Consider the following 24360-nt stretch of genomic DNA (forward strand, 5'->3'; position numbering starts at 1 on the left):
TTAGAATGGACTGGTTGGATCTCCTTGCAGTCCAAGGGACTCTCAAGAGTCTTCTGTAACACCACAGTTCAAAAGCATCAATTCTTCGGCGCTCAGCTTTCTTCACAGTCCAACTCTCACATCCATACATGACCACTGGAAAAACCATAGCCTTGACGAGATGGACCTTTGTTGGCAAAGTAATGTCTCTGCTTTTTAATATGCTATCTAGGTTGGTCATAACTTTCCTTCCAAGGAGTAAGTGTCTTTTAATTTCATGGCTGCAATCAGCATCCGCAGTGATTTTGGAGCCCCAAAAAATAAAGTCAGCCACTGCTTCCACTGTTTCCCCATCTAGTTCCCATAAAGTGATGGGACCAGATACCATGATCTTAGTTTTCTGAATGTTGAGCTTTAAGCCAACTTTTTCACTCCCCTCTTTCACTTTCATCAAGAGGCTTTTGAGTTCCTCTTCACTTTCTGCCATAAAGGTGGTGTCATCTGCATATCTGAGGTTATTGATATTTCTCCCAGCAATCTTGATTCCAGCTTGTGCCTCTTGCAGCCCAGAGTTCCTCATGATGTACTCTGGATATAAGTTAAATAAGCAGGGTGACAATATGCAGCCTTGACGTACTCCTTTTCCTATTTGGAACCAGTCTGTTGTTCCATGTCCAGTTCTGTTGCTTCCTGACCTGCATATAGGTTTCTCAAGAGGCAGGTCAGGTGGTCTGGTATTCCCTTCTCTTTCAGAATTTTCCACAGTTTATTGTGATTCACACAGTCAAAGGCTTTGGCATAGTCAATAAAGCAGAAATAGATGCTTTTCTGGTACTCTCTTGCTTTTTCCATTATCCAGCGGATGTTGGTGGATTTGATCTCTGGTGCCTCTGCCTTTTATAAAACCAGCTTGAACATCTGGAAGTTCACAGTTCACGTATTGCTGAAGCCTGGCTTGGAGAATTTTGCGCATGACTTTACGGGCGTGTGAGATGAGTGCAATTGTGCGGTAGTTTGAGAATTCTTTGGCATTGCCTTTCTTTGGGATTGGAATGAAAACTGATCTTTTCCAGTCCTGTGGCCACTGCTGAGTTTTCCAAATTTGCTGGCATATTGAGTGCAGCACTTGCACAGCATCATCTTTCAGGATTTGAAATAACTCACTTGGAATTCCATCACCTCCACTAGCTTTGTTCATAGTGATGCTTTCTAAGGCCCACTTGACTTCACATTCCAAGATGTCTGGCTCTAGGTGAGTGATCACACCATCGTGGTTATCTTGAAGATAATCACGTGATTATCGTGAAGATCTTTTTTGTACAGTTCTTCTGTGTATTTTTGCCACATCTTAATATCTTCTGCTTCTGTTAGGTCCATGCCATTTCTGTCCTTTATTGAGCCCATCTTTGCATGAAATGTTCCCTTGGTATCTCTACTTCTCTTGAAGAGATCTCTAGTCTTTCCTATTCTGTTGTTTTCCTCTCTTTCTTTGCATTGATTGCTGAGGAAGGCTTTCTTATCTCTCCTTGCTATTCTTTGGAACTCTGCATTCAGATGCTTATATCTTTTCTTTTCTCCTTTGCTTTTCGCTTGTCTTCTTTTCACAGCTATTTGTAAGGCCTCCCCAGTCAGCCATTTTGCTTTTTTGCATTTCTTTTCCATGGGGATGGTCTTGATCCCTGTCTCCTGTACAATGGCACCAACCTCCATCCATAGTTCATCAGGCACTCTATCAGATCTAGTCCCTTAAATCTATTTCTTACTTCCACTGTATAATCATTAAGAGATTTGATTTAGGTCATACCTGAATGGTCTAGTGGTTTTCCCTACTTTCTTCAATTTTAGTCTGAATTTGGTAATAAGGAGTTCATGATCTGAGCCACAGTCAGCTCCTGGTCTTGTTTTTGCTAACTGTATACAGCTTCTCCATCTTTGGCTGCAAAAAATATAATTAATCTGATTTCGGTGTTGACCATCTGGTGATGTCCATGTGTAGAGTCTTCTCTTGTGTTGTTGGAAGAGGGTGTTTGCTATGACCAGTGTGTCATAGCAAAACTCTATTAGCCTTTGCCCTGCTTCATTCCATACTCCAAGGCCAAATTTGCCTGTTACCCCAGGTGTTTCTTGACTTCCTACTTTTGCATTCCAGTCCCCTGTATTGAAAAGGGCATCTTTTTTGGGTGTTAGTTCTAAAAGGTCTTATAGGTCTTCATAGAACCGTTCAACTTCAGCTTTTTCAGTGTTATTGGTTGGGGCATAGGCTTGGATTACTGTGATATTGAATGGTGTGCCTTGGAAATGAACAGAGATCATTCTGTTGTTTTTGAGATTGCATCCAAGTACTGCATTTCAGACTCTTTTGTTGACCGTGATGGCTACTCCATTTCTTCTAAGGAATTCCTGCCCACAGTAGTAGATATAATGGTCATCTGAGTTAAATTCACCCATTCCAGTCCATCTTAGTTCACTGATTCCTAGAATGTTGACGTTTACTCTTGCCATCTCCTGTTTGACCACTTCCAATTTGCCTTGATTCATGGACCTGACATTCCAGGTTCCTATGCAATATTGCTGTTTACAGCATCGGACCTTGCTTCTATCACCAGTCACATCCACAACTGGGTATTGTTTTTGCTTTGTCTCTATCCCTTCATTCTTTCTGGAGTTATTTCTCCACTGATCTCCAGTAGCATATTGGGCACTTACTGACCTGGGGAATTCCTCTTTCAGTATCCTATCATACTGTTCATGGGGATCTCAAGGCAAGAATACTGAAGTGGTTTGCCATTCCCTTCTCCAGTGGACCACATTCTGTCAGACCTCTGCACCGTGACCCGCCCGTCTTGGATGGTCCCACACGGCATGACTTAGTTTCATTGAGTTAGACAAGGCTGTGGTCCGTGTGATCAGATTGGCTAGTTTTCTGTGATTATGGTTTCAGTGTGTCTGCCCTCTGATGCCCTCTCGCAACACCTACCGTCTTACTTGGGTTTCTCTTACCATGGACGTGGGGTATCTCTTCACGGCTGCTCTAGCAAAGCGCAGCCGCTGCTCCTTACCTTGGACAAGGGGTATCCCCTCACGGCCGCCTCTCCTGACCTTGAATGTAGAGTAGCTCCTCTCGGCCCTCCTGCGCTGGCACAGCCGCTGCTTCTTGGACGTGGGGTTGCTCCTCTCGTTCTGTAGAGGGCACAGGAAAAGACTGTTAGGAGAAGGCATTAGAGGGCACAGTAATTCTGGCGATAATGTTTTTTGAGAATACTAGAATGGTTTAGGGACTAGGGACTGTGATGGGGAACCTGAGGTGGAAGAAGAGCATCTTCTAGGTGTGCTCACGGCCTTGTTGACTGAGAATGTTTCATTGGGAGAGTGGGGTCTCAGAGTGCCTATAAAGGCAGAGCAAAGCTTGCCAGCTGCTATTTTCTGAGAAATTGCTGTCAGGCTCTGAAGGGCTTGGTTGGCTTCCTGTGGTGTCTGGTGTCCTAGGGTGAAAAGAAAAGGGAGAGACTGCTGTTAACATTTTTAGAATTTAATTTTAATAAGAACTTGTAAAATGTTAAAAGTAAGACTCATCTAGTGGAAAAATTAAAAGCTTATTTATTTTATACAAAATATTTTGTTCACCTTTTTGTATGTAAACATAATAGTTTACTTAAAAAAAATGAGCTGGTACTGTACATATTGTTCTTTGCAACCCTGCCAGGCTTCCCTGTCCATGGGATTCTCCAGGCAAGAATACTGGAGTGGGTTTCCATGCTCTCCTCCAGGGGATCTTCCCGACCCAGGGACCAAACCCACATCTCATATCTCCTGCATTGGCAGGCAGGCTCTACTTCTGGAGCCACCTGGGAAGCCCGTTTTGCTCTGTGCCTTTAACCAATTTTATTACACTATGTTATATATCTATAGAAATCCATAAAACTTATGTGTATAGTTTGGGACTTCCCTTGTGGTCCAGTGGATAAGAATCCTTCTTGCAAGGTGGGGGACTCAGTCTGATCCCTGCTTGGGGAACTAAGACCCCACATGTTGCAGAGCAACTAAACCCATGCTGCAACTACTGAAGCCCACCTGCTCTGGAGCCCGTGTGCCACAACTAAAGAGTCCATTTGCCAAGATGAAAGTTCCCCATGACGCAATGAAGATCCCGTGTGCTGCAACTAAGACCTGACGCAGCCAAATAAATAAGAATATGCATATATTAAAAAAGACCTAGGTATCTGCCTTTCAGTGGCTGCTTTACTTCAACTAAGCCATTTTGCCCCTCTGATTTCAGTCTTGCCTGTGAGTAAAATAAGGCTGAGGATGGGGTCCAGGAACCTCTTGGAAGGCAGCCCTGGGTTGTTGGGGAAAAGGCTAAGGGAGAAGGGGCCAGCCAGACCTTCAGCCAGCTCCCCCGGACCCTGGAGGAGTCTGGCTCTTACATGAGACTCGGAAAGAAATGAGTGGTGGGCTGGGGGAGAGGGCCGGGGCTGAGGGCAGCTCAGGGAACATCTGCTCTGCTCTCAGAGGGATTCAGGGGAGCAAGTGGGGATCTCGATGGTGCACTCTCGTTGTCAATATTTTGTTACTGACTTTTGCACTCACATTCTTGGCCTCCTTCTTGGAGCCACCGCCCAGAAGCCTGGCGTTGGTCCCTCTGGCCTCGGGCGACCCCTGTAGGAAGGAAACTGGTCACTTCCAGGCACTGGAAAGGGAGGGCGCCAAGGGACTCGGTCCCTTATCACCGAGCCTCTGGGTCAGCGCAGCTCCACTGCTCTTCCTTTTTACTGAGGGAGCCAGGCTGCTTCAAGAGAGCAGTGTTTTATATGTATCTTATTTATTTAAGCCATACCGTGTGGCTTGTAGGATCTTAGTTCCCCAATCTGGGATTGAACCCAGGCCCTTGGCAGTGAAAGTTCAGAGTCCTAGCCCCTGGACTGCCACGAAATTCTCTATTTTAGTTTTTAAATTGTATAGTTCAATTACAATGTTGTGTTAATTTCTGGCCTACAGCAAAGTGATACAGCTTTATACATACACACACACACACGAATATATTCTTTTTCGTATTCTTTTCCATTATGATGTATTACAGGATATTGACTCTAACAGGTCCCTGTGCTGTACTGTAGGACATTTTTGTTTCTCTATTTTATATATAATGGTTTATATCTTCTCATCCCCAACTCCTAATTTATCCCTCCCCCACCCCCTTTTCCCTTTGTTAACCATAAGTTTGCTTTCTATGTCTGTGATCCTGTTTCTATTTCGTAAATAAGTTCAATTGTGTCATTGGATTCCACATATAAGTGATATCATATGGTATTTGTCTTTCTCTTTCTGACTTACTTCACTTAATAAATAACAATCTGTAGGTCCATCCATGTTGCTGCAAATGGCATTATTTCATTCTTTTTAATGGCTGAGTAATATTCTTTTGTATATACATACCACACCTTCTTTATCCATTCATCTGTGGAAGGGCATTTAGGTTGCTGCCATGTCCTGGTTGTTGTAAATAGCACATGTATCTTTTTAAATTCTAGTTTTGTCCAGATATATGCCCAGGAGTGGGATTGCTAGATCATATGGCAACTCTATTTTTAATTTTTTGAGGAACCTCCATACTGTTTTCCATTTTGGCTGTACCAGTTAACATTCCCACCAACAGTGTAGGAGGGTTCCATTTTCTCCACACCCAAGAGAGGAGTATTTTAAATGGATAAGGGATTGAAGTTTAAACTCTGATTTAGAGAAAAGCTTCCCTAGAAGTAGGTGGAGAAAGAATGATTTCTGGATGGAAAAGTAGGGGTTAATCAAGACCTTACATTCTCCCCCTATTAAGATTCCCTCCTACATACATTAAAATCCTGAAGACTTAAGGAATGAGAACAAGGAATAGATTAGTCCATTAACCAGTCAGGAACTTCACCTGACCTCCATGTTTTGCTGTATTTGAATCCATAGTCCCAGTTCAACTGTTAGAAGTTGGTATTTACCTTTGTTTCTCTGGAGCAAATCCATTCCTCTTTTTGTCTCTATTCAAGTCTGTCTTATCACCTCATGCTCTCTCATACCCATCTTGTAAGACCTAAAATATTTTTTATGACAACCAAGGTGATTTTTTTATAGGTATTCTGGAGCTACAGTTGGGTCCAGATGATGCTTCCTCTGTACAGGAGTTGTTCATATTTCCTGCCAGACTGAATTATACCTTCACATGGTTCCCTACTGTATTTGAATACGGTAGCTGAAGCTGAAGCTCCAGTACTTTGCCCACCTGGTGCAAAGAGCCAACTCATTGGAAAAGACCCTGATGCTGGGAAAGATTGAAGGCAAAAGGAGAAGAGGGCGGCAGAGGATGAGATGGTTAGATCACCAACTCAATGGGCATGAATTTGAGCAAACCCTGGGAAATAGTGAAGGACAGGGAAGCCTGGCATGCCGCAGTCCATGGGGTTGTAAAGAGTTGGACTCCACTTCGCAACTAAACAACTATCATTGTACAATTACACTTATAGTTTGTTGTTTGAAATGTGTTATGTATTGAATTCTGTCCCCCTAAAATTCGTTGAAGCCATAACCCTTAATAATTCCAAAAGTCTGTATTTGAGGATAGGGCCTTTTAAAGAGATGATTAAGTTAAAATGAGACTCTTATGGTGGGCTCTATTCCAATCTGACTGGAGTTCTTATAAGGAGGAGAGATTTGGGCACACAAAGAGACACCAGGCATGTCCATGCACAGAGGAATGACCAGTGAGGAAACAGAAAGCAAATGGCTATCTGTAAGCCAAGGAGAGCGTCCTCGGAAGAAAGCAAAGTTGCTGACACGTTGATCTTGAGCTTTTCAGTCTTCAGAATTGTGAGGAAATAAGTTGTTGTTTGAAGCCTGACAGTCTGTGGTATTTGGTTATGGGCAAGTCTAGCAAACTGAACATGTCTCTCCCTCACTAGATGCTGAACCAATGACTCAGTAGTCACTCAGCTCCATGGCCGCTGACACAGGTAGGCACGTGGCAACTGTCTGATAAGCAGATGGACACGTTGTGCAGAGAGGGCCCTTACTGTGGCCTCTGGTTCAGTCTGGCTCTCCTGTTTCCCAGGCTCGTGCCCTTTCTGCCACATAGATGGAGGGTGTTACACCATTTCCCCAAGTGTTGGTTTCCAAGTATTTTCACGTGCTGTTTTGAGTGGTGTTAATTTCAACAGGCGTGGCCCCTGCCATCTCAACTTTTCTAATATTTTACTCTTGTCTGACCTCTACTTCTGGTTCCAGAGACAACCCGCAGAAATTTAGAGTCAGAGGTTATCTTGGAGATCATGAGTGGAACCGTTTCACTGAGAAGTTTTTCTTTTTCATTTTTAACCCGACATAACTATGTTAGAGAAAATGTGTAAAGTCCAAATAAAAATCTTTACTCTTGCCAGTTCAGTTCAGTTCAGTCGCTCAGTTGTGTCCGACTCTCCGCGACCCCATGAATCGCAGCACGCCAGGCCTCCCTGTCCATCACCAACTCCCGGAGTTCACTCAAACTCATGTCCATAGAGTCAGTGATGCCATCCAGCCATCTCATTCTCTGTCGTCCCCTTCTCCTCCCGCCCCCAACCTTTCCCAGCATCAGAGTCTTTTCCAGTGAGTCAACTCGTCGCATGAGGTGGCCAAAGTATTGCAGTTTCAGCTTTAGCATCAGTCCTTCCAATGAACACCCAGGATTGATCTCCTTTAGAATGGACTGGTTGGATCTCCTTGCAGTCCAAGGGACTCTCAAGAGTCTTCTCCAACACCACAGTTCAAAAGCATCAATTCTTCGGTGATCAGCTTTCTTCACAGTCCAACTCTCACATCCATACATGACCACGGGAAAAACCATAGCCTTGACTAGACGGACCTTGGTTGGCAAAGTAATGCCTCTGCTTTTAATATACTATCTAGGTTGGTCATAACTTTCCTTCCAAGGAGTAAGCGTCCTTTAATTTCATGGCTGCAATCAGCATCTGCAGTGATTTTGGAGCCCCCCAAAATAAAGTCTGACACTGTTTCCACTGTTTTTCCATCTATTTCCCATGAAGTGATGGGACCAGATGCCATGATCTTTGTTTTCTGAATGTTGAGCTTCAAGCCAACCTTTTCACTCTCCTCTTTCACTTTCATCAAGAGGCTTTTGAGTTCCTCTTCACTTTCTGCCATAAGGGTGGTGTCATCTGCATATCTGAGGTTATTGATATTTCTCCCGGCAATCTTGATTCCAGCTTGTGCTTCTTCCAGCCCAGCTTTCCTCATGATATACTCTGCATATAAGTTAAATAAGCAAGGTGACAATATACAGCCTTGACGTACACCTTTTCCTATTTGGAACCAGTCTGTTGTTCCATGTCCAGTTCTGTTGCTTCCTGACCTGCATACAGGTTTCTCAAGAGGCAGGTCAGGTGGTCTGGGATTCCCATCTCTTTCAGAATGTTCCACAGTTTATTGTGATCGACACAGTCAAAGGCTTTGGCATAGTCAATGAAGCAGAAATAGATGTTTTTCTGGTACTCTCTTGCTTTCTCCATGATCCAGCGGATGTTGGCAATTTGATCTCTGGTGCCTCTGCCTTTTCTAAAACCTGCTTGAACATCTGGGAGTTCACAGTTCACGTATTGCTGAAGCCTGGCTTGGAGAATTTTGAGCATGACTTTACTAGCGTGTGAGATGAGTGCAATTGTGCGGTAGTTTGAGCATTCTTTTGCATTGCCTTTCTTTGGGATTGGAATGAAGACTGACCTCTTCCAGTCCTGTGGCCACTGCTGAGTTTTCCAAATTTGCTGGCATATTGAGTGCCAACCGTTGGAATTTTAGTGTGTATATGATTTTTTAATATAGTGATAACCACACTATGTGAACATTTTCCTTTTTATTCACTTTGTAAGCTTGTTCCTGTGTTGTCTTACAACATTGATAACAGACTTTTTAAAATAAAAAAAAATTTATTTTTTATTTGGCTTCACTGGTTGGTCTTAGTTTCAGCACAGTGGGATCTCTGATCTTTGTTGCAGCACATGAGATCTTTTTTTAGTTACAAACTCTTAGTTGAGCATGTGGGATCTAGTTCTCTGACCAGGGATGGAATCCCGGCCCTTTGCATTGGGACTGTGGAGTGTTAGCGACTGGACCACCAGGGAAGTCCCCAAAACAGACATTTTAAATGCCTACATAACACAAGTATATGCACTTCAGATTACCTGATTGCTCTCTCATTGCTGAAGTTTAGATTGTTTTATTTTTAGATATTGATAAATTTCTTTGTAACTGTTTTCCACATGTTGGATTTCTGTCTTAGGGAACACAAGTGGAATTACTGGGTCCAAAGTTAAGGACAGTTTCATTTTTCTAGATATTTTTACCAAGTGGCCTTTAAAAAGTCACATTAAGTTAGCTAAACCACTGTCTCTTTTATTTTCAGGTGAGGAAACTGAGACCCTGAGAGAGCAAATGTTCATAAAGGTAGTGGTGACTCATCTGGTGCTAAAACCTAGATCCAAGGCTCTTAGTCTGTTGTTCTTTCTGCAGCCCTATATGACCCTAATTTCATGGTGTAACTGAAAATGAAGCTGTTGCTACAGTGTCATGTCCCTCAAAGTTCAGACATTTTTGGACCACCTTAATTTTTGCTATAGCTTAGATCACCTCTACTATTATTTATTTCATATCAATACTTTTTTCTTTAAATAAACTTGATTTAAATACCATCTTCATCCTCTGCAATATTTTCTGTGAGATTCCGGGTTTGATACATGCTTAGATCTTTTTCTAAGATGCATTAAAAGTAAACATATGACTATTAAAGTAGAAGCTTATTTATATTTTACCTAAAATCAGTTTTGGAAAATACTGATAAGGTGGAATACGCATGGACCTTGTATCCAGACATTCCTGAGGTCAACTGCTTGTTCTGTCAGTTAGCTATATGGTCTTGGAGAAGTCACTTAGCTTCTTTGATCATCGATTCTATGGTTTGTAGAGTGTCTATCAGTATCCACCTTGCAGTGATGTTAGGAATAAAGAAGCTACTGTGGGCCCAGTGCCCAGGTAGATGTTCAGTACACTGTGGTTATTCTAGTGGGTATTATTGCAGACTTCCAGTTATTTCCCAAAAGGAGTGTCTGCACTGGCTTATTGTTCTTGCTAACTTGTATGTGTAAAGAAGTTGCTTCCACATGTTAGGTTTTGCAGTAGATCTGTTATTACTTTTACCTCTCATATCCTCTACTTATTAGCATTGTGATTTTGGACAAGTTTGCTTAACTTTTCTGTGATCTATTTACATAATTTGTAAAACCAGGCTAAAAAAGTACATTGGTGTGTGTATGCACACATCTGTCCACCAGAGGGCCTAGACCTAAGAGCCCTAGTGTGTGCATGCTCAGTCATGTCTTGACTCTGAAATCCCATGGACTGTAGCCTGCCAGGCTCCTCTGTCCAGATTTCTCAGGCAAGAATACTGGAGTGGGTTACCATTTCCTTCTCCAGAAGATCTTTGTGACCTAGTGATCAAACCCGCGTCTCCTGCATTGGCAGATTCTTTACCATCTGAGCCACCAGGGACATCAGTAGCCCTGGTAGCCATGGGCAATACCTAGTGCCCAAGATTTGTGAATATCATTCTCCCATGAAAGGAATCAGGGCTCTGTGGAGAAATGGCTGACTCTAGGGCTGCAGAAGGGAAGTACAAAATGACCCTGGAACATCTTGAGGTGTTGCCTAAAGGTGTGGGGTCCGGCTGCTTGCCGCTCAGAAGGCCAATAAACAGGCCAGGTTGGTGGAAAGGAAAGTATGCTTTATTTCAGATGCAGGCAACTGAGGGGGAGGGTTGCAGACATCTGTCCCCACCACCCGCCCCGGGAACCAGTGGGACAAGAGGTTTTATAGACAGAAGGTGAGGGGTACTACATGTAGAAAGAGCACAGTCATCTCTGACAGTCATCTTCAAACTGGCCATCAGTGGTCTGACCAGCATCATCTTGGTTGTTTTAGGGACAGTTAATCTTCAGTTCCAGGGTCGGTTTGTTCCTATTTCTTAGAGGCCAGTTCTTGGAATCGTGGCAGTTTATGTCATAGTCTGGTCATCATGTAAGTAACTTCTCCACCTGATGTTTTGCTATCTATAAGACAACTCACAGGATATGGCTCAGAATATTATCTACAGCCCTTGAGAAAGAACTAAAGGTCCTTGAAAATGCTTAATGACCACATTATCATTATTTAGTCTCCTTAGACTGTTTTCCTTTGTTTCCACATTTCTCACTTCTCTAATTAAACCTATTCTTTGACTAAAGTTTTCCACAGACAGAAGGCAGGCAGCGGACATGGTAGGGGGTGGGGGGTGGGTGGCAGGGCCATAGAGTCCTGCTCCATTTCAGTGTGAGAAAGCCAGGAACTGCTAAAGAAACGATATGTCCCAAAAGACACCAAAGCCACCTAGATGGGCTCAGTGGCCAGCTTTGGGACAATAGGAGCAATGTTGTGTATAATGATGGTAATGGATTATAATCCACAAACGCCCCTGAGTCTTTATTTACTTATATAAGTACATAATTTAATACCTAAATAAATGGGAAAGAAGCAATAGCTCGCTCTCTCTCTTTTGTATTCAATTCATGGTTTTAAAGCAACGATTTTTGAAAAGACCATAATGTAAGGGGCTGCCTACTACATCACTGACTACACATCACTTTCTCCAGGATGTAGAGACACTGGATAAATAGATGCTGTGAAGGGATATTTGGTGCAGGAACAGCTCTTCCTCATGGGGGAATGTTAATTGATAAACATGAAATGATGGAAACAGAAAATCACTGACTTGCTAAAACCAGAGTAATACCTGTTGTAGGCAAGAATCACCCATGGATTTTCAAAATTAATGGGCATAACTATGACGAGGAGAAACAGGTTATTTGGACAGTCTCAAACTATCTCTCCACAGGATACTTATTAACTGTAGTGAGAAATAGTGCCTTTATGGACACCACCTCAACCGGGCTCAGACTCAGCATCCCCCACCACGGGAGGCATTGTTATCCTGGGCCTTCGGACGCACTGCACCGAGAAGGCAAGCGTCCTTTCTGCGGTGTCAGTGCCCAACATGCATAATCTGAACGTAGTCACGAGGAAACATCACATAAGCCCAAATGGAGGCCCATTCTACAAAATAACTGACAGTACTATTCAAAAGTGTCAAGGTCTTGAAAGATAAAGGAGCCTGAGAAAGTGCCCTAGACAGGAGGAGACCAGGAGAAATGCTGACTTTCTTGACTGTGGGATCCTGGATTGGATTCTGACCAGGAAAGGGGCATCAGTGGATGATGTGCAAATTCTGAAAACGTGTCCATTAGCTAGTAGTATTGTGTCACTGCTAATTTTCCAGTTTCCATAGTTGTATTATGGTTATGTGTGGTGTTATTTGAAAACAACTGGGTGGACTTTGGATCTATTGGAACTCTGATCATTTTTGCAACATTTTTTTAAGTTTGAAAAGTGAAAAGATAAAAATAAAAAAAGTACACTAGATTTCTGTGAGGACACAATGAGTTAAAATGTGTAAAGTGCTTAGGAGAAGCCTGCCACAAAGATTAGCACATGGAAGCTACTATTATATGTAACATTGTAATTAATAAGTAGTCTTACAAAGAATTATTCTATTATTATAAGTAATTTATTTCCTAACATTGTCATCACATCTCAGCTGTTTCTTTTTTCCCCTCTTCCCTGGGAAAAGCATATTAAGCATGTATGTGGTTATTCTGGGGCTTCCCTGGTGGCACAGCAGTAAAGAATCTGCCAGCAATGCAGGAGCTGCAGGTGACAAGGATTTGATCCTGGATCAGGAAGATCCCCTGGAGGAATTCATGGCTACCCACTCTAGTATTCTTGCCTGGAGAATTCCATGGACAGAGGAGCTTGGTGGGTTACAGTCCATAGCGTCACAAAGAGTCGGTCATGACTGAAAGGACTTAACACACATGCATGCACGGGGTTACTTTAAGAGATAGAGCAAGATGAGATTTTATTTGGAGTATTTCTGAGCAGGAATATTGTGTACTGTTATTTCTTCTTGCCAGACTTGGTCCAGCATTGCAAACTACCTTTGTCTGAGAAACTGTTGAGCCCTGCCACCAACCCCGGTTTCCTGTGGTTTATAATTGCGCCACCTGGTGGCTCAGTGTTGTTGTTCAGTCGATCAGTCATATCCGACTCCTTGAGACCCCATGGACCACAGCTTGCCGGGTTTCCCCGTTCTTCGCCATCTGGAGTTTGCTCAAACTCATGTTCATTGAGTCGGTGATGCCATCCAACCATCTCATCCTCTGTTGTCCCCTTCTCCTGCCTGCAGTCTTTTCTAACATCAGGGTCTTTCCCAATGAACCAGCTCTTCTCAGATTGCCAAAGTATTGGAGCTTCAGCTTCAGCATCAGCCCTTCCAGTGAATGTTTAGGGTTGATTTCCTTTGGGATTGACTGGTTTGGACTGCAAGCACTCAGGGTGGCGCAGTGAGCTTTCCCTAACTTGTTGTTCTTGCTCCTTAGTAGCTACTTTACTCAAGTCGCAAAGTCATACAGGACTGAGTGACTAACACTTTTCTCAGTTTTACTGAACCCTTAGTAAGTTCACATTATTGAGTGTTTACTCCTCACAACAGTTGTATAAGCCAAGTGGTATTTTATTCATTTTAAGATGCTAAAACAGGCTTAAAAATGTTAAGCATCCAGAATTCCCTGGTGGCCCACTGGTTAAGAATCCGCCTGCCAATGCAGGGGATACTGGTTTGATCCCTGGTCGGGGAAGGCCATGCCACGGAGCACCTAAATTCGTGAGCCACAACTGCTGAGCCTATGCACCCTAGAGCCCCTGCTCTGCAACAAGAGAAGCCACCATGATGAGAAGCCCACTCACCGCAACTAGACAGTAGCCCCCACTCCTGGCAGTAAGAGAAAACCCACAAGCAGCAACGAAGACCCAGTGCAGTCAAAAATAAATGAAATAAATAAATAATTTTAAAATGTTGAGCATTTTGTGTAGGGTTGCAAGGTAAGTGATGGAGCCAGGAATTGGATCTCGGTGCCCCTAAATTCAAGCCTGAGTCTGAAGGTCCAGGTGAGTCTAAACGTGTCGCCGTGTTTGAGAATTATTGGTAGAGAGCAGTGGCTCCACTGGGGAGTGGGCCCCCTCCAGGGAACATTTGGCCATGTCTGGAGATATTTTTGGCTGTATAAACTGGGGAGTGGGCAGGGAGAGGCTGCTAATTGGCTTCTAGCGGTAGAGGCCACTCAGATGTTGCTAAACATGTTACAAAGCACCGAACAGTGCACCCCACCACCTTACAACTGAGAATTATTAAGCTCTAATGTCAGCAGAGCTGCTATAACCAGGTTGCCTAGTCTCCTGAAAGTGTTAGTTGCTCAATAGTGTTTGACTCTTGTGACCCCCACGGACTGTAGCCCACCAGGATTCTCTGTCCATGGGATTTCCCAGGCAAGAATACTGGAGTGGGTTACCATTCTGTTCTCCAGGGGATCTTCTGACGGAGGGATCGAACCCAGTTCTCCTGCATTGGAAGCAGATTCTTTACTGTCTGAGCCACCAAAGTCTTGTAAAGAGAGGTCAGTCTCCTAAGAGCAAAATTTTGAACTTAGAAACCTGGGATTTATTCTTCCACTTATATTTACTGAGCACTTTGCCGGGTCATGGGAGGGACATGGAAACAAGATACCAGGTTGTGCCAGTGGCGAGGTTACAGCTCAGAATGGCAGGGGTTGGGGTAGGAGACGCACCGGCACTCAACTCAAGGTGGAACATGGACCCTGCAGAGAGAGTCCAGTTGGGGCCGAGCTTGTGCAGGGGAGGGAGGGCTCACATCTGCCTCTGGGTCACATCTGCGGCTGTGGGAGTGGAGCTGAGCTGGTGGGAGGACACAAGAGCAGCTGGGGAGCAGCCGAGGTTCCAAGATTCGGGCTGAAAGGAACACGGGCCCTTGTTTGTGCCGGGGGGGATGGCCGGGAAAGGCGGCTGTGACTGGAGCTTGGAGTCCAGGCTGATGTCTCTGGCCTGGGGGCCCGTCACAGCGGGTGGAAAAGACTTGCCTCCCAGAATGCTGGTCTAGGGCCTCTCCCGCCGGGCTGTGGGGCTCAGCAGCTTCCAGAGAACTCTATAAGGGAGAAGATTCTGAAAATGGGTGCAGGAGGGTAGACTCCTGATTTTAGGACCCACTCGATGCTGAGTGTGTAACAAAGCTATTTCACCTCAAAGTAGCGCTTGGGGAGTTGGTCACTTAGAGTGGGAACATAGGTGGGGAGGGGCTCCCTTCTGCACAGTTGTTCTGCTAAGGGCTGGGCCACTCTGGCTGTAGGAAACAGTGGGGTGGATTCGGAACTCCTAACCCAGGATCTGCTTCCTAAAGGTGAGCTGTTCAAACGGCTTGGTGTGGTCACAGCTTCAAACACGGGTACTACCTAGTGATGTGATTTTTCTGGTTTATCACCTTACCATGAAAAAGCATTAAGAATTGTTGGGGCACATCTAGTGTACTAGGAAGAATATATTCAAGGCTGACTGACTGACTGGACTCACACTTGCTTTCAACACCCTCTCTGCACGGCCTCCAGGCCCGGCCCCCAGGACACTCAATACCCCTGAACAGGGACTGAGGGAGAGGTAAGGTCCTCTCCTGCCAGCTACCCTTGCAGACACTCCATACACACGGGCTCCTTTAACTTCACGACACTCTTAGGATTTATGTTCAGTTCATTCCTTTTTGCAAATGAAACAGGCGCGCAGACAGGCTAACTCGCTGCTAATCCCCATAGCCTGCAGGGGCTACATTTTACTGCATGTGCGGTCATGCTCTTTCCTGTTTCGCCACGTTTTTCCCCCCTTTTTATCTTTCATAGAAAGTGGACTTTTTTTTTTACCTGTGTGTGAGCTGCTGGAGACCGCGACCATCAGCGTTAGTGGCAGCAACAGGAGGAGGGAAGAGATTAGAACCTTCATTTCACCTGTCGGAGCTGCTGCGCGTCGCTTGAGGAGTGTGTGTCAGGTTCCCAGTGAGAGGGTCCCCACTTCTCCTAGCGGCTGAGGCCTTGCATGGTAGGTGGCTGGGGTCGGGGGGCGGGATCTGCACTTTACTCCCAGGCCAGCATTCTCATTAGAGGGCAGAAAGGGCCGAGTGGCGCTGGCCTTGTTAGGTAACAGGTCAGACCATGTGTTTTATGGGAATCTGGGAGGCAAAACTGGCCAAACAAAAGAATGAAGCCTTCCCAGGAACACGAGAGGGTGACTGGTAACCTGGCAGCCGTGCTTGTCCTCTCCCTCCTGCCTCCCGCCTCCCCACCCTGCAATGTGCTGTGATTTCTTCTTTTGAATTGTTTGGATTTCCTTACACATTTGAGTGGCGTTTTCTAGCTTAGTGTCTGGCAGGAAAAGTGAAGGCTAAGGGTTGGCAAGGAGGATGACACGGCCTGTCTCCCCTCTGTCTTTCCCATTCCCAGCCTCGGCACAGTATCAGATGTCGCGGTGTCCCTACTGTGGACAGCGTCCTCCAAGTCTGTGGCCGTGTAAGGAGGGAAGCAGAGAGGATAGAGGAGAGGCTCTTCTCTCTTGCCCAGAACACTGCCCTGGAGCACTCGGTCAAAGCAGGCCTCCTTGTTGTTCTTCAGGCAGGTGGCTGTGGCCTCTTGGTTCCCGCCTAAAGCAGCAGGACCTGGGCTGGTGCAAGACCCTCAAGGCTGGTCCAAGGGGATTTGAGAAGCAAGAGCCACAATAGGGACCGTGTTTGCCCAGGCTTCTGGGGCTCTTGATGTGAGATTGCATTTGGAATCAGTCCAAGATGAAAGAAGGAGGTGACACTGAGGCTGGGACTGGGGCCCTTTGCTGCAGTGCTGCCGTGCTTGCACCTGGATACACCTCTCTCTGAGCAACACAATGCAAAGAAACTGAAGTGGAAAGTGGAAATGTTAGTCTCTCGGTCGTGTTTGACTCTTTGAGACCCCATGGACTATAGCCCACCAGGCTCCTCTGTCTATGGAATTCTCCAGGCAAGAATACTGAAGTGGGTTGCCATGCCCTCCTCCAGGGATGGGACCCAGGTCTCCTGCGTTGCAGGCGGATTCTTTACCTTCTGAGCCACCAGGGAAGCTCACAAAGAAACTATGCTGTGCTGTTCTTAGTTGCTCAGTTGTTTCCGATTCTTTGTGACCCCATGGACTATAGCCCGCCACACTCCTCTGTCCATGGGGATTCTCCAGGCAAGAATACTGGAGTGGGTTGTCATGCCCTCCTCCAGGGGATCTTAACCAACCCAGGGATGGAACCCAGGTCTCCTGTGTTGCACGCGGATTCTTTACTGTCTGAGCCACCAGGGAAGCCCCAAAGAAACTATATGGGATGGAAAATAACTGTGTGCTTGTGCAGTTGGGGAAAATTATGGACAAAAGATATGAAGAGACCAAAAAACCCAACTGCTGTTTTTTAAGACCCTGGAGCTTAAACAGGGTACTGTGAATACCCGCTGCACACATTACTGCCTAAAAGGTGGGCAAACCACTTCAGCGATCCCTCAGGCTGGACTCCTGTACACACTTCTACCCTCACCTCGTATAAGAAACCAGCTCACCCACCTCAGGCAGTGAGCAAGCAAGGGAACCTGTTGTTTGTTCTTGCTCCCTGCTGCTGTAGCAGGGGTCCCAATAAAACCTTGCCTGAGTTTCTCTTCTGGCTTCTGCTCAATTTCCATTGATTAAGGAGGCCAAGAACCCTGGTCGGTAACAATGATACTTGGAACAAACACCGAGGGTGCAGAACATCAGCACTTGCTAACCCTGACTACCGAGGACTCGATGGGAAACTAAATAAAGCACCCCCTCAGGCTCCACGTGTGTGTGTGACCTTCTATCAGAAAAATGTTTTACTGGTAATGGACTGCACCCTCAGATGCTTTCTAACATAGCAGGCCTAGGTAAAGGGTTACAAAAATATCATTCAACTCAAGAACCATTTGCAGAGTATCACAAAGTGCCAGGCCCTACATAAGTTCAGGAACATAAAAATGAACGATTAACTGCCCTGCCACAGAAATCCCTACCCAGTTAGTTCCATGCTCCTTCTCCGCCCTGCCCTCCATCAACACAAATCCTACCCCACCCTCCAGACCCAGCCCAAGTTCCACTGAGTCCAGAGTCCCTTGAGCCACTCAGTCCACAGTGAATTGCTGCCACTGCTGAAATTTGATTGCACGCTGTTTTATGGTGTGTGTCATCTTCCTGGTTAGACTTGAGCTTCCTGAGGACAGAAACCATTGTTAGAATTTCCCAGGGGAGACACATCAGTGGTTTACATTAGACCAAACTCAGACCAAGTCTTCGACTCAAGCCTTCAACTTGAGGACAATCTCCACTGTGTAGCACCATGCCTGCCACCTACAGATGCTTTGTAAATTTTGTAGTGAAGTCTACAATCAACTGTCCAACATTTTCACAGGCGGAAATAATCTGAAATTGAGAGGGTCAGAATGAGTAAACAAAAACCATCTTCCCTCCTCTTGCCTGGAACAAAGTCGCACCACCTTTACTCACTCCTGCCTGGAGGAACAGGAAGGACTTCCTTGTTAACCTTCCCCTCAGCTCCACAAATATCACTCAGCCCTTAAAGCCTGGCCTCTCCTCTGTCCTCGAGCCCATTTCCTAAAGTCTCTGGAATGAGTCATGTTTATTAAGTGCAGATGTTTAGGGCAAGAAGAGCCAGCCCTCCCAGCTCCTTTCTTGGTGAGAGAGGTAAGATGAAGTGCATTTACAGGTTTTGGCCGCAAGGTGGCAGCACTGCCAAGGTGCTGTTTTTTCCCCCTGATTCTACCCAGAATACATCAAGTCCAAGTCACCGACTCTGTGCACTTGAGTTTGAGTGAACTCCGGGAGTTGGTGATGGATAGGGAGGCCTGGCGTGCTGTGATTCATGGGGTCGCAGAGAGTCGGACACGACTGAGCGACTGAACTGAACTGAACTGAACTGAAGTCTGAGATGAAGTTAGGGTTAGGAAAAGGTCACAAGTGAAGTGAACTAGGTGGTTTTTTTTTTTTCCTGTGAGAAAGGATAGAGTTGAGGTGAATTTCAAACCCACTACATTTGAGAAGTGGCAGACACTTTAGAGAAGTGACTCAAATTTTAATGTGCTAACAAATCTCCTAAGTAGCTTTTTCAAATACAAATCTGATTCTTCTGGTAGGCCCTGAGATTTTGCATTTTTAATATGCTTTTGAATAATGCTGTTGCTGCTGATTATTGGACCACACACTGAATGCCAAAGCACTGATGCTTTCAAATTGTGGTGCTGGAGAACTCTTTAGAGCCCCTTAGCAAGGAGATCAAACCAATCAATCCTAAGGGAAATCAACCCTGAATACTCACTGGAAGGACTGATGCTGAAGCTGAAGCTCCAATAGTTTGGCCTCTGATGCAAACAGCTGACTCACTGGAAAAGACCCTGATGCTGGAAAGACTGAAGGCAAAAGGAGAAGAGGGTGGCAGAGGATGAGATGATTGGAAAACGTCACCGATTCAGTGAACTAGGGCGAACTCTGGGAGATGGTGAGGGACAGGGAGGCCACACAGGCCATAGTCCGTGGGGTTGCAGAGATGGACACAACTTAGCGACTGAACAGCAACTGAATAGCAAAGCCCTAGAGGGCATTTAGGTGAGTTCTCCCTTCCCCTGATTTGTGGATGAAGAGAGACTGATGTCTGGAGAGAGAAGATTTCTCGCCTGGTGTAGCGGTGACTTCAGCGCTTAGCTTTCTACGTCTCAACCCGAGCTTCTCACTCTTAGTCCACTTCTTGCTCCACTGTGTTGTGTGGCCCCGTTTACTGTTGTGGTTGCGTCTCTGTAACCTAGAACTCCCATTTTCACCACCATCTGATTTAGTGTTAGATGGAGGCATCACTTTCATTACTCCCTTATTCAAAGCCTTCAGTGGTTCTTCTGTAACTACCAGATCAAGCTCAAATGTCTGTCTCATTTTCATGGCTGTACAACATGTGGTCCTGTTACTGAAAGATGGGGTACAGCTGCTTGCTGCTTGAAAGCCAATAAATAGGCCAGGTTGGTGGAAAGGAAAGTTTCAAATGCGTGCAACTGGGGTAGGGGGCAGACATCTGTCTAAAGGCCGACTCCCTCCCTGACAATGGGGGGGCAAGAACTTTTATAGACAGAGGGAGGGGGCTGCATGCAGAAACAGCACTGTCAGCTCTGGCAGTCATCTTGAAATTGGTCATCGGTGGTCTGACCAGTGTCATCTTGGTTATTCTAGGTACAGTTCATCTTTAGTTCCAGGGTCAGTTTGTTTCCATTTCTTTGAGGCTGCTGCTGCTGCTGCTAAGTTGCTTCAGTCATGTCCGACTCTGTGTGACCCCATAGACGGCAGCCCACCAGGCTGCCCCGTCCCTGGGATTCTCCAGGCAAGAACAATGGGGTGGGTTGCCGTTTCCTTCTCCAGTGCGTGACAGTGAAAAGTGAAAGGGAAGTCGCTCAGTTGTGTCCGACTCTTAGCGACCCCATGGACTGCAGCCTACCAGACTCTGCCGTCCATGGGATTTTCCAGGCAAGAGGACTGGAGTGGGGTGCCATTGCCTTCTCCAGGCTAGTTCTCGCAATTGTGGCAGCTTATGTTGTGGGAACAGTTTGGTCATCATGTAGTTAACTTCTGCACCTGTCTATCAGACAGGTGTCTATAAGACAGCTCACAGGATATGGCTCAGAAAGTTGTCTATAGCTCTTGAAAAGGAATAAAGGTCCTTGACTCTGCTTAATGAGCACATTGTTATTATTTGGTCTCCTTTGACTGTTTTCCTTTTTCTCTGCACTTTCTCATTTCTCTGATTAAACTTATTCATTGGCTACAGTTTTTCCACAGACAGAAGGCAGGCAGAGGTCATGGCGGGGGCAAGAATTGTGGAGTTTTGCTCTGTTTCAGTCCTACTCTTGCAAACTTACTTAAATTCCTTGTTTCTTAAGCCTATCTTTGCTCTGTAGCTACCCCTGTTCCTTCCTGTTCTCTAAATATACTGTGTTCAGCCCTCTCTCAGTGGCAGTGGTATTGCCATGGGCTTGGAGTTAGATCTGCATGCGTGCGTGCAGAGCTGCTTCAGTCGTGTTCGACTCTGTGCGACCCCACGGACTGCAGCCTGCCAGGCTCCTCTGTCCATGGGATTTCCCAGGCAAGAATACTGGAGAGGGTTGCTGTGCCCTCTCACAGGGGATCTTCCCAACCCAGGGATCAAACCCACGTCTCTTATGTCTCCTGTGTTGGCAGGCAGGCTCTTTACCGCTAGTGCCACCTGAGAAGCCCTGGAGTTACATGTACCTGCTTTCTAATTCCAGATCCACCAATGACCTTGGCAAGTTACTTCACCTTTCTGAGGGTCAGCATCCTCCTCTGAAATAACCCCATACGGTGACTGAGTAGAGAAAAATAACACATGCAAACCCACTCTCATTTTTGAAATCCTTTTTAAAACTTGTGTCCACAGTGGCGCTTGATGCTTGGTTCTCTGTTTGTATTTTTCTTTGTCTCTATTTCCCTAAGACTTAACCAGTCAAAGGTGTGCCTCTTTTGTGAAACCTTCCCCAGCCATTTGTGACCTAGTTGATCCCATGCTTCTATAAGTTATTTCTATTAACATTTTATTATTTGTCAGTCCTTTCAGCGAGACACCACAGAGTGGCTTCGGGGGTAACTGGCTGTGTGACTGAGGGATAATGAAATTAATTCTTATTTTGGTATTCCCTGAGTTTTAAAGTACTTCCTGCCTTTTCTATTGTCACTTATTCCCTAGCATAGGTTCTTCCTGCACCAGCAGCACCAGGCCTAGTAGTTTGCTTTTTTTTTTTTACTTATAATTTTACTTATTTATTTTTGGGTGTGAAGAGTCTTTGTTGCTGTGCAGGCTTTTCTCTTGTTGGGGAGAGTGGGGGCTGCTCTCTAATTGTGGTCCATGGGCTTCTCATTGCTGTGACTTCTCTTGTGGAGCACGGGACCTAGACGCCTGGGCTACAGTAGTTGTGATTCCCGGGCTCTAGAGCGCAGGCTCAGTAGTTGTGGCACATGGGCTTGGTTGCCCTGGGGCATGTTGGATCTTCTCGGATCAAGGATCTGACCCATATCTCCCGCACTGACAGGCAGATTCTTTACCTCTGAGCCACCAGGGAAGCCCAGACCTGGTAATTTTCGAACACTTTAGGGATAGTTCTTGTCAGGCACCTTCTAGCCTCTGCATTTTGGGTAAACTGGTGTTCCCCTTTGTGTGTTATGAAATGGCTCCTCCAAGGAAGCGGTTGATGAAATCTCTTTCTAGAAGCACCAGTAACGGTACAGAAGTTGAGCACCAAATCATTGCTTCAGCAACCCAGTGGCAAGAGATGTGTACACTTTCCTATTTCATGAAATTTATAGCAAGGTCCTTACTCTTTTGTTTCAGAAGAAACTAAGGACAAAAGACCAGGCGGGGAGGGCCAAGGTCATTTAAGGGAGATCATGTACCTCTGACCTAGATTCTCTGAATTGTTCATTTGACTGTACCCAGAAGTGGTCATCTTTGCATGTGTGGTCATATATTGATATCCCATGATCCATAATTCCCTCCCTCAATGGCACTTAGGAGCTTGCATCAGACTCACGACCGTATAATTATATGGTGTGTTCTTTCACTGTAGCAAAGGTTTCTTTGAAGTCTTCAGAGAAAATAGACCAGGAAGACCAGACACTTTCTTAGCGTCCTGCCTTCTCTTTTATTGGACAGCAGTCCACTTACCCATCGCTTTCTCAATCAGGGGTTTTTTTTTGGCCTTTCCTTTCCCCTACCGTGGGTTCGTACCAAAGTCCAGATATGTTTATCTGTGCCTAGAACCGGCTGTTCTTTTAAAAAGAGAAGCCCAGGAAATCGCTTCCTTGCTGATTTCCAGAATTCTAATTTTCTCATCTCAGCTGGTGATTTCCGACCCTGGCTGCTAGTTCGAATCACCTGCAGGATACCTAAAGCTAGCAGTGCCTGTATTTTATTCCCAGAGAGGCTTTTTTGACTGGTCTGTGGTGTGGCCTCAGCCTTGGTAGTTTAAAAAAGCTTCCAAGCAAAATAGTGGTCATTTCAGAGTGGAGGAACCTTAGCCAAGCGTTGAAAGTTAACATCACCAGCAATGAGACATTGATATCGTGGACCCAGCATGACAAGCTGAGAAGGCATCGTGTTGCTTCTGTGGTATTCTTGCCAAAATTGCATAACCTAAGTCTAATCATGAGGAAATGTTAGATGATCTCAAACTGAGGGTCATTCTGCAAAATAACTGGCTGATACTCTTAAAAATGTGCTGCTGCTAACTCACTTCAGTCGTGTCCGACTCTGTGTGACCCCATAGACGACAGCCAACCAGGCTCCCCCATCCCTGGGATTCTCCAGGCAAGAACACTGGAGTGGGTTGCCATTTCCTTCTCCAATGTGCAAGCCAAACCTATTTGCAGGGGGGGCGGTGGCGGGAAGGAGAGGGGGTGAATTGAGAGAGTAGCATTGAAACACCATTGAAACATATGGTACATTGAAACATCTGGTACATTACCATATGTTAAACAGCTAGTCGGAGAAGGCAATGGCAAGCCACTCCAGTACTATTGCCTAGAAAATCCCATGGATGGAGGAGCCTGGTAGGCTGCAGTCCGTGGGGTCGCTAAGGGTCGGACACGACTGAGCGACTTCACTTTCACTTTTCACTTTCCACTTTCACACATTGGAGAAGGAAATGGCAACCCACTCCAGTGTTCTTGCCTGGAGAATCCCAGGGACGGGGGAGCCTGGTGGGCTTCCATCTATGGGGTCACACAGAGTCGGACACGACTGAAGTGACTTAGCAGCAGCAGCAGCAGCAAACAGCTAGTGGGAAGTTACAGAATAACACAGGGAGCCCAACCAGTGCTCTGTGACAACCCTGAGCAGGGGATGGAGTGGGATGTGGGAGAGAGGTTTAAGAGGGAGGAGACACATGTATACTTATGGCTGATTCGCCTTGTTGTGTGACAGAAATCAATACAGCATTTATCAACAATTAATTAATAATTAATCAACAATTATCCTGCAACTAAAAAAAAAAAAAAGGTGATGGTCAGGAAGGAATTCTGAGGAACTGGTCCAGATTAAAGGGGACATAGGAGATAAGACAACTAAATATCATGTGGGATCCTGGATTGTATCCTAATTCAGAAAAAGGGCATTAGTGGCAAAGTCGATGAAATTTGGATAAACTCTGTAGATTTGTTAATGGATCGTATCAACAGTAATTTATTGATTTTGATCATCTCTGTGGTTTTACCTATCACACTGATATTTGGG

General features: G+C 45.4%; 1 protein-coding gene and 1 long non-coding RNA gene across 2 annotated transcripts in view; one reads left to right on the plus strand and one right to left on the minus strand.

The window, feature by feature from the left end:
* Positions 1-24360, plus strand: part of LOC129546775 (uncharacterized) — a 60468-nt gene that overhangs the window by 24414 nt on the left and 11694 nt on the right. The gene's annotated exons all lie outside the window — the stretch shown is intronic.
* Positions 3366-5904, minus strand: CXCL17 (C-X-C motif chemokine ligand 17). The gene is given in 4 exon segments (XM_088830676.1): positions 3366-3461; positions 4404-4432; positions 4555-4666; positions 5899-5904. Coding segments are annotated over 4 exon segments (243 nt in total).

Source organism: Moschus berezovskii, chromosome 22 (genome assembly GCF_049115385.1).
Source record: "Moschus berezovskii isolate FMDL1 chromosome 22, NW_MosBer_1.0, whole genome shotgun sequence".
NCBI lineage: Eukaryota > Metazoa > Chordata > Mammalia > Artiodactyla > Moschidae > Moschus > Moschus berezovskii.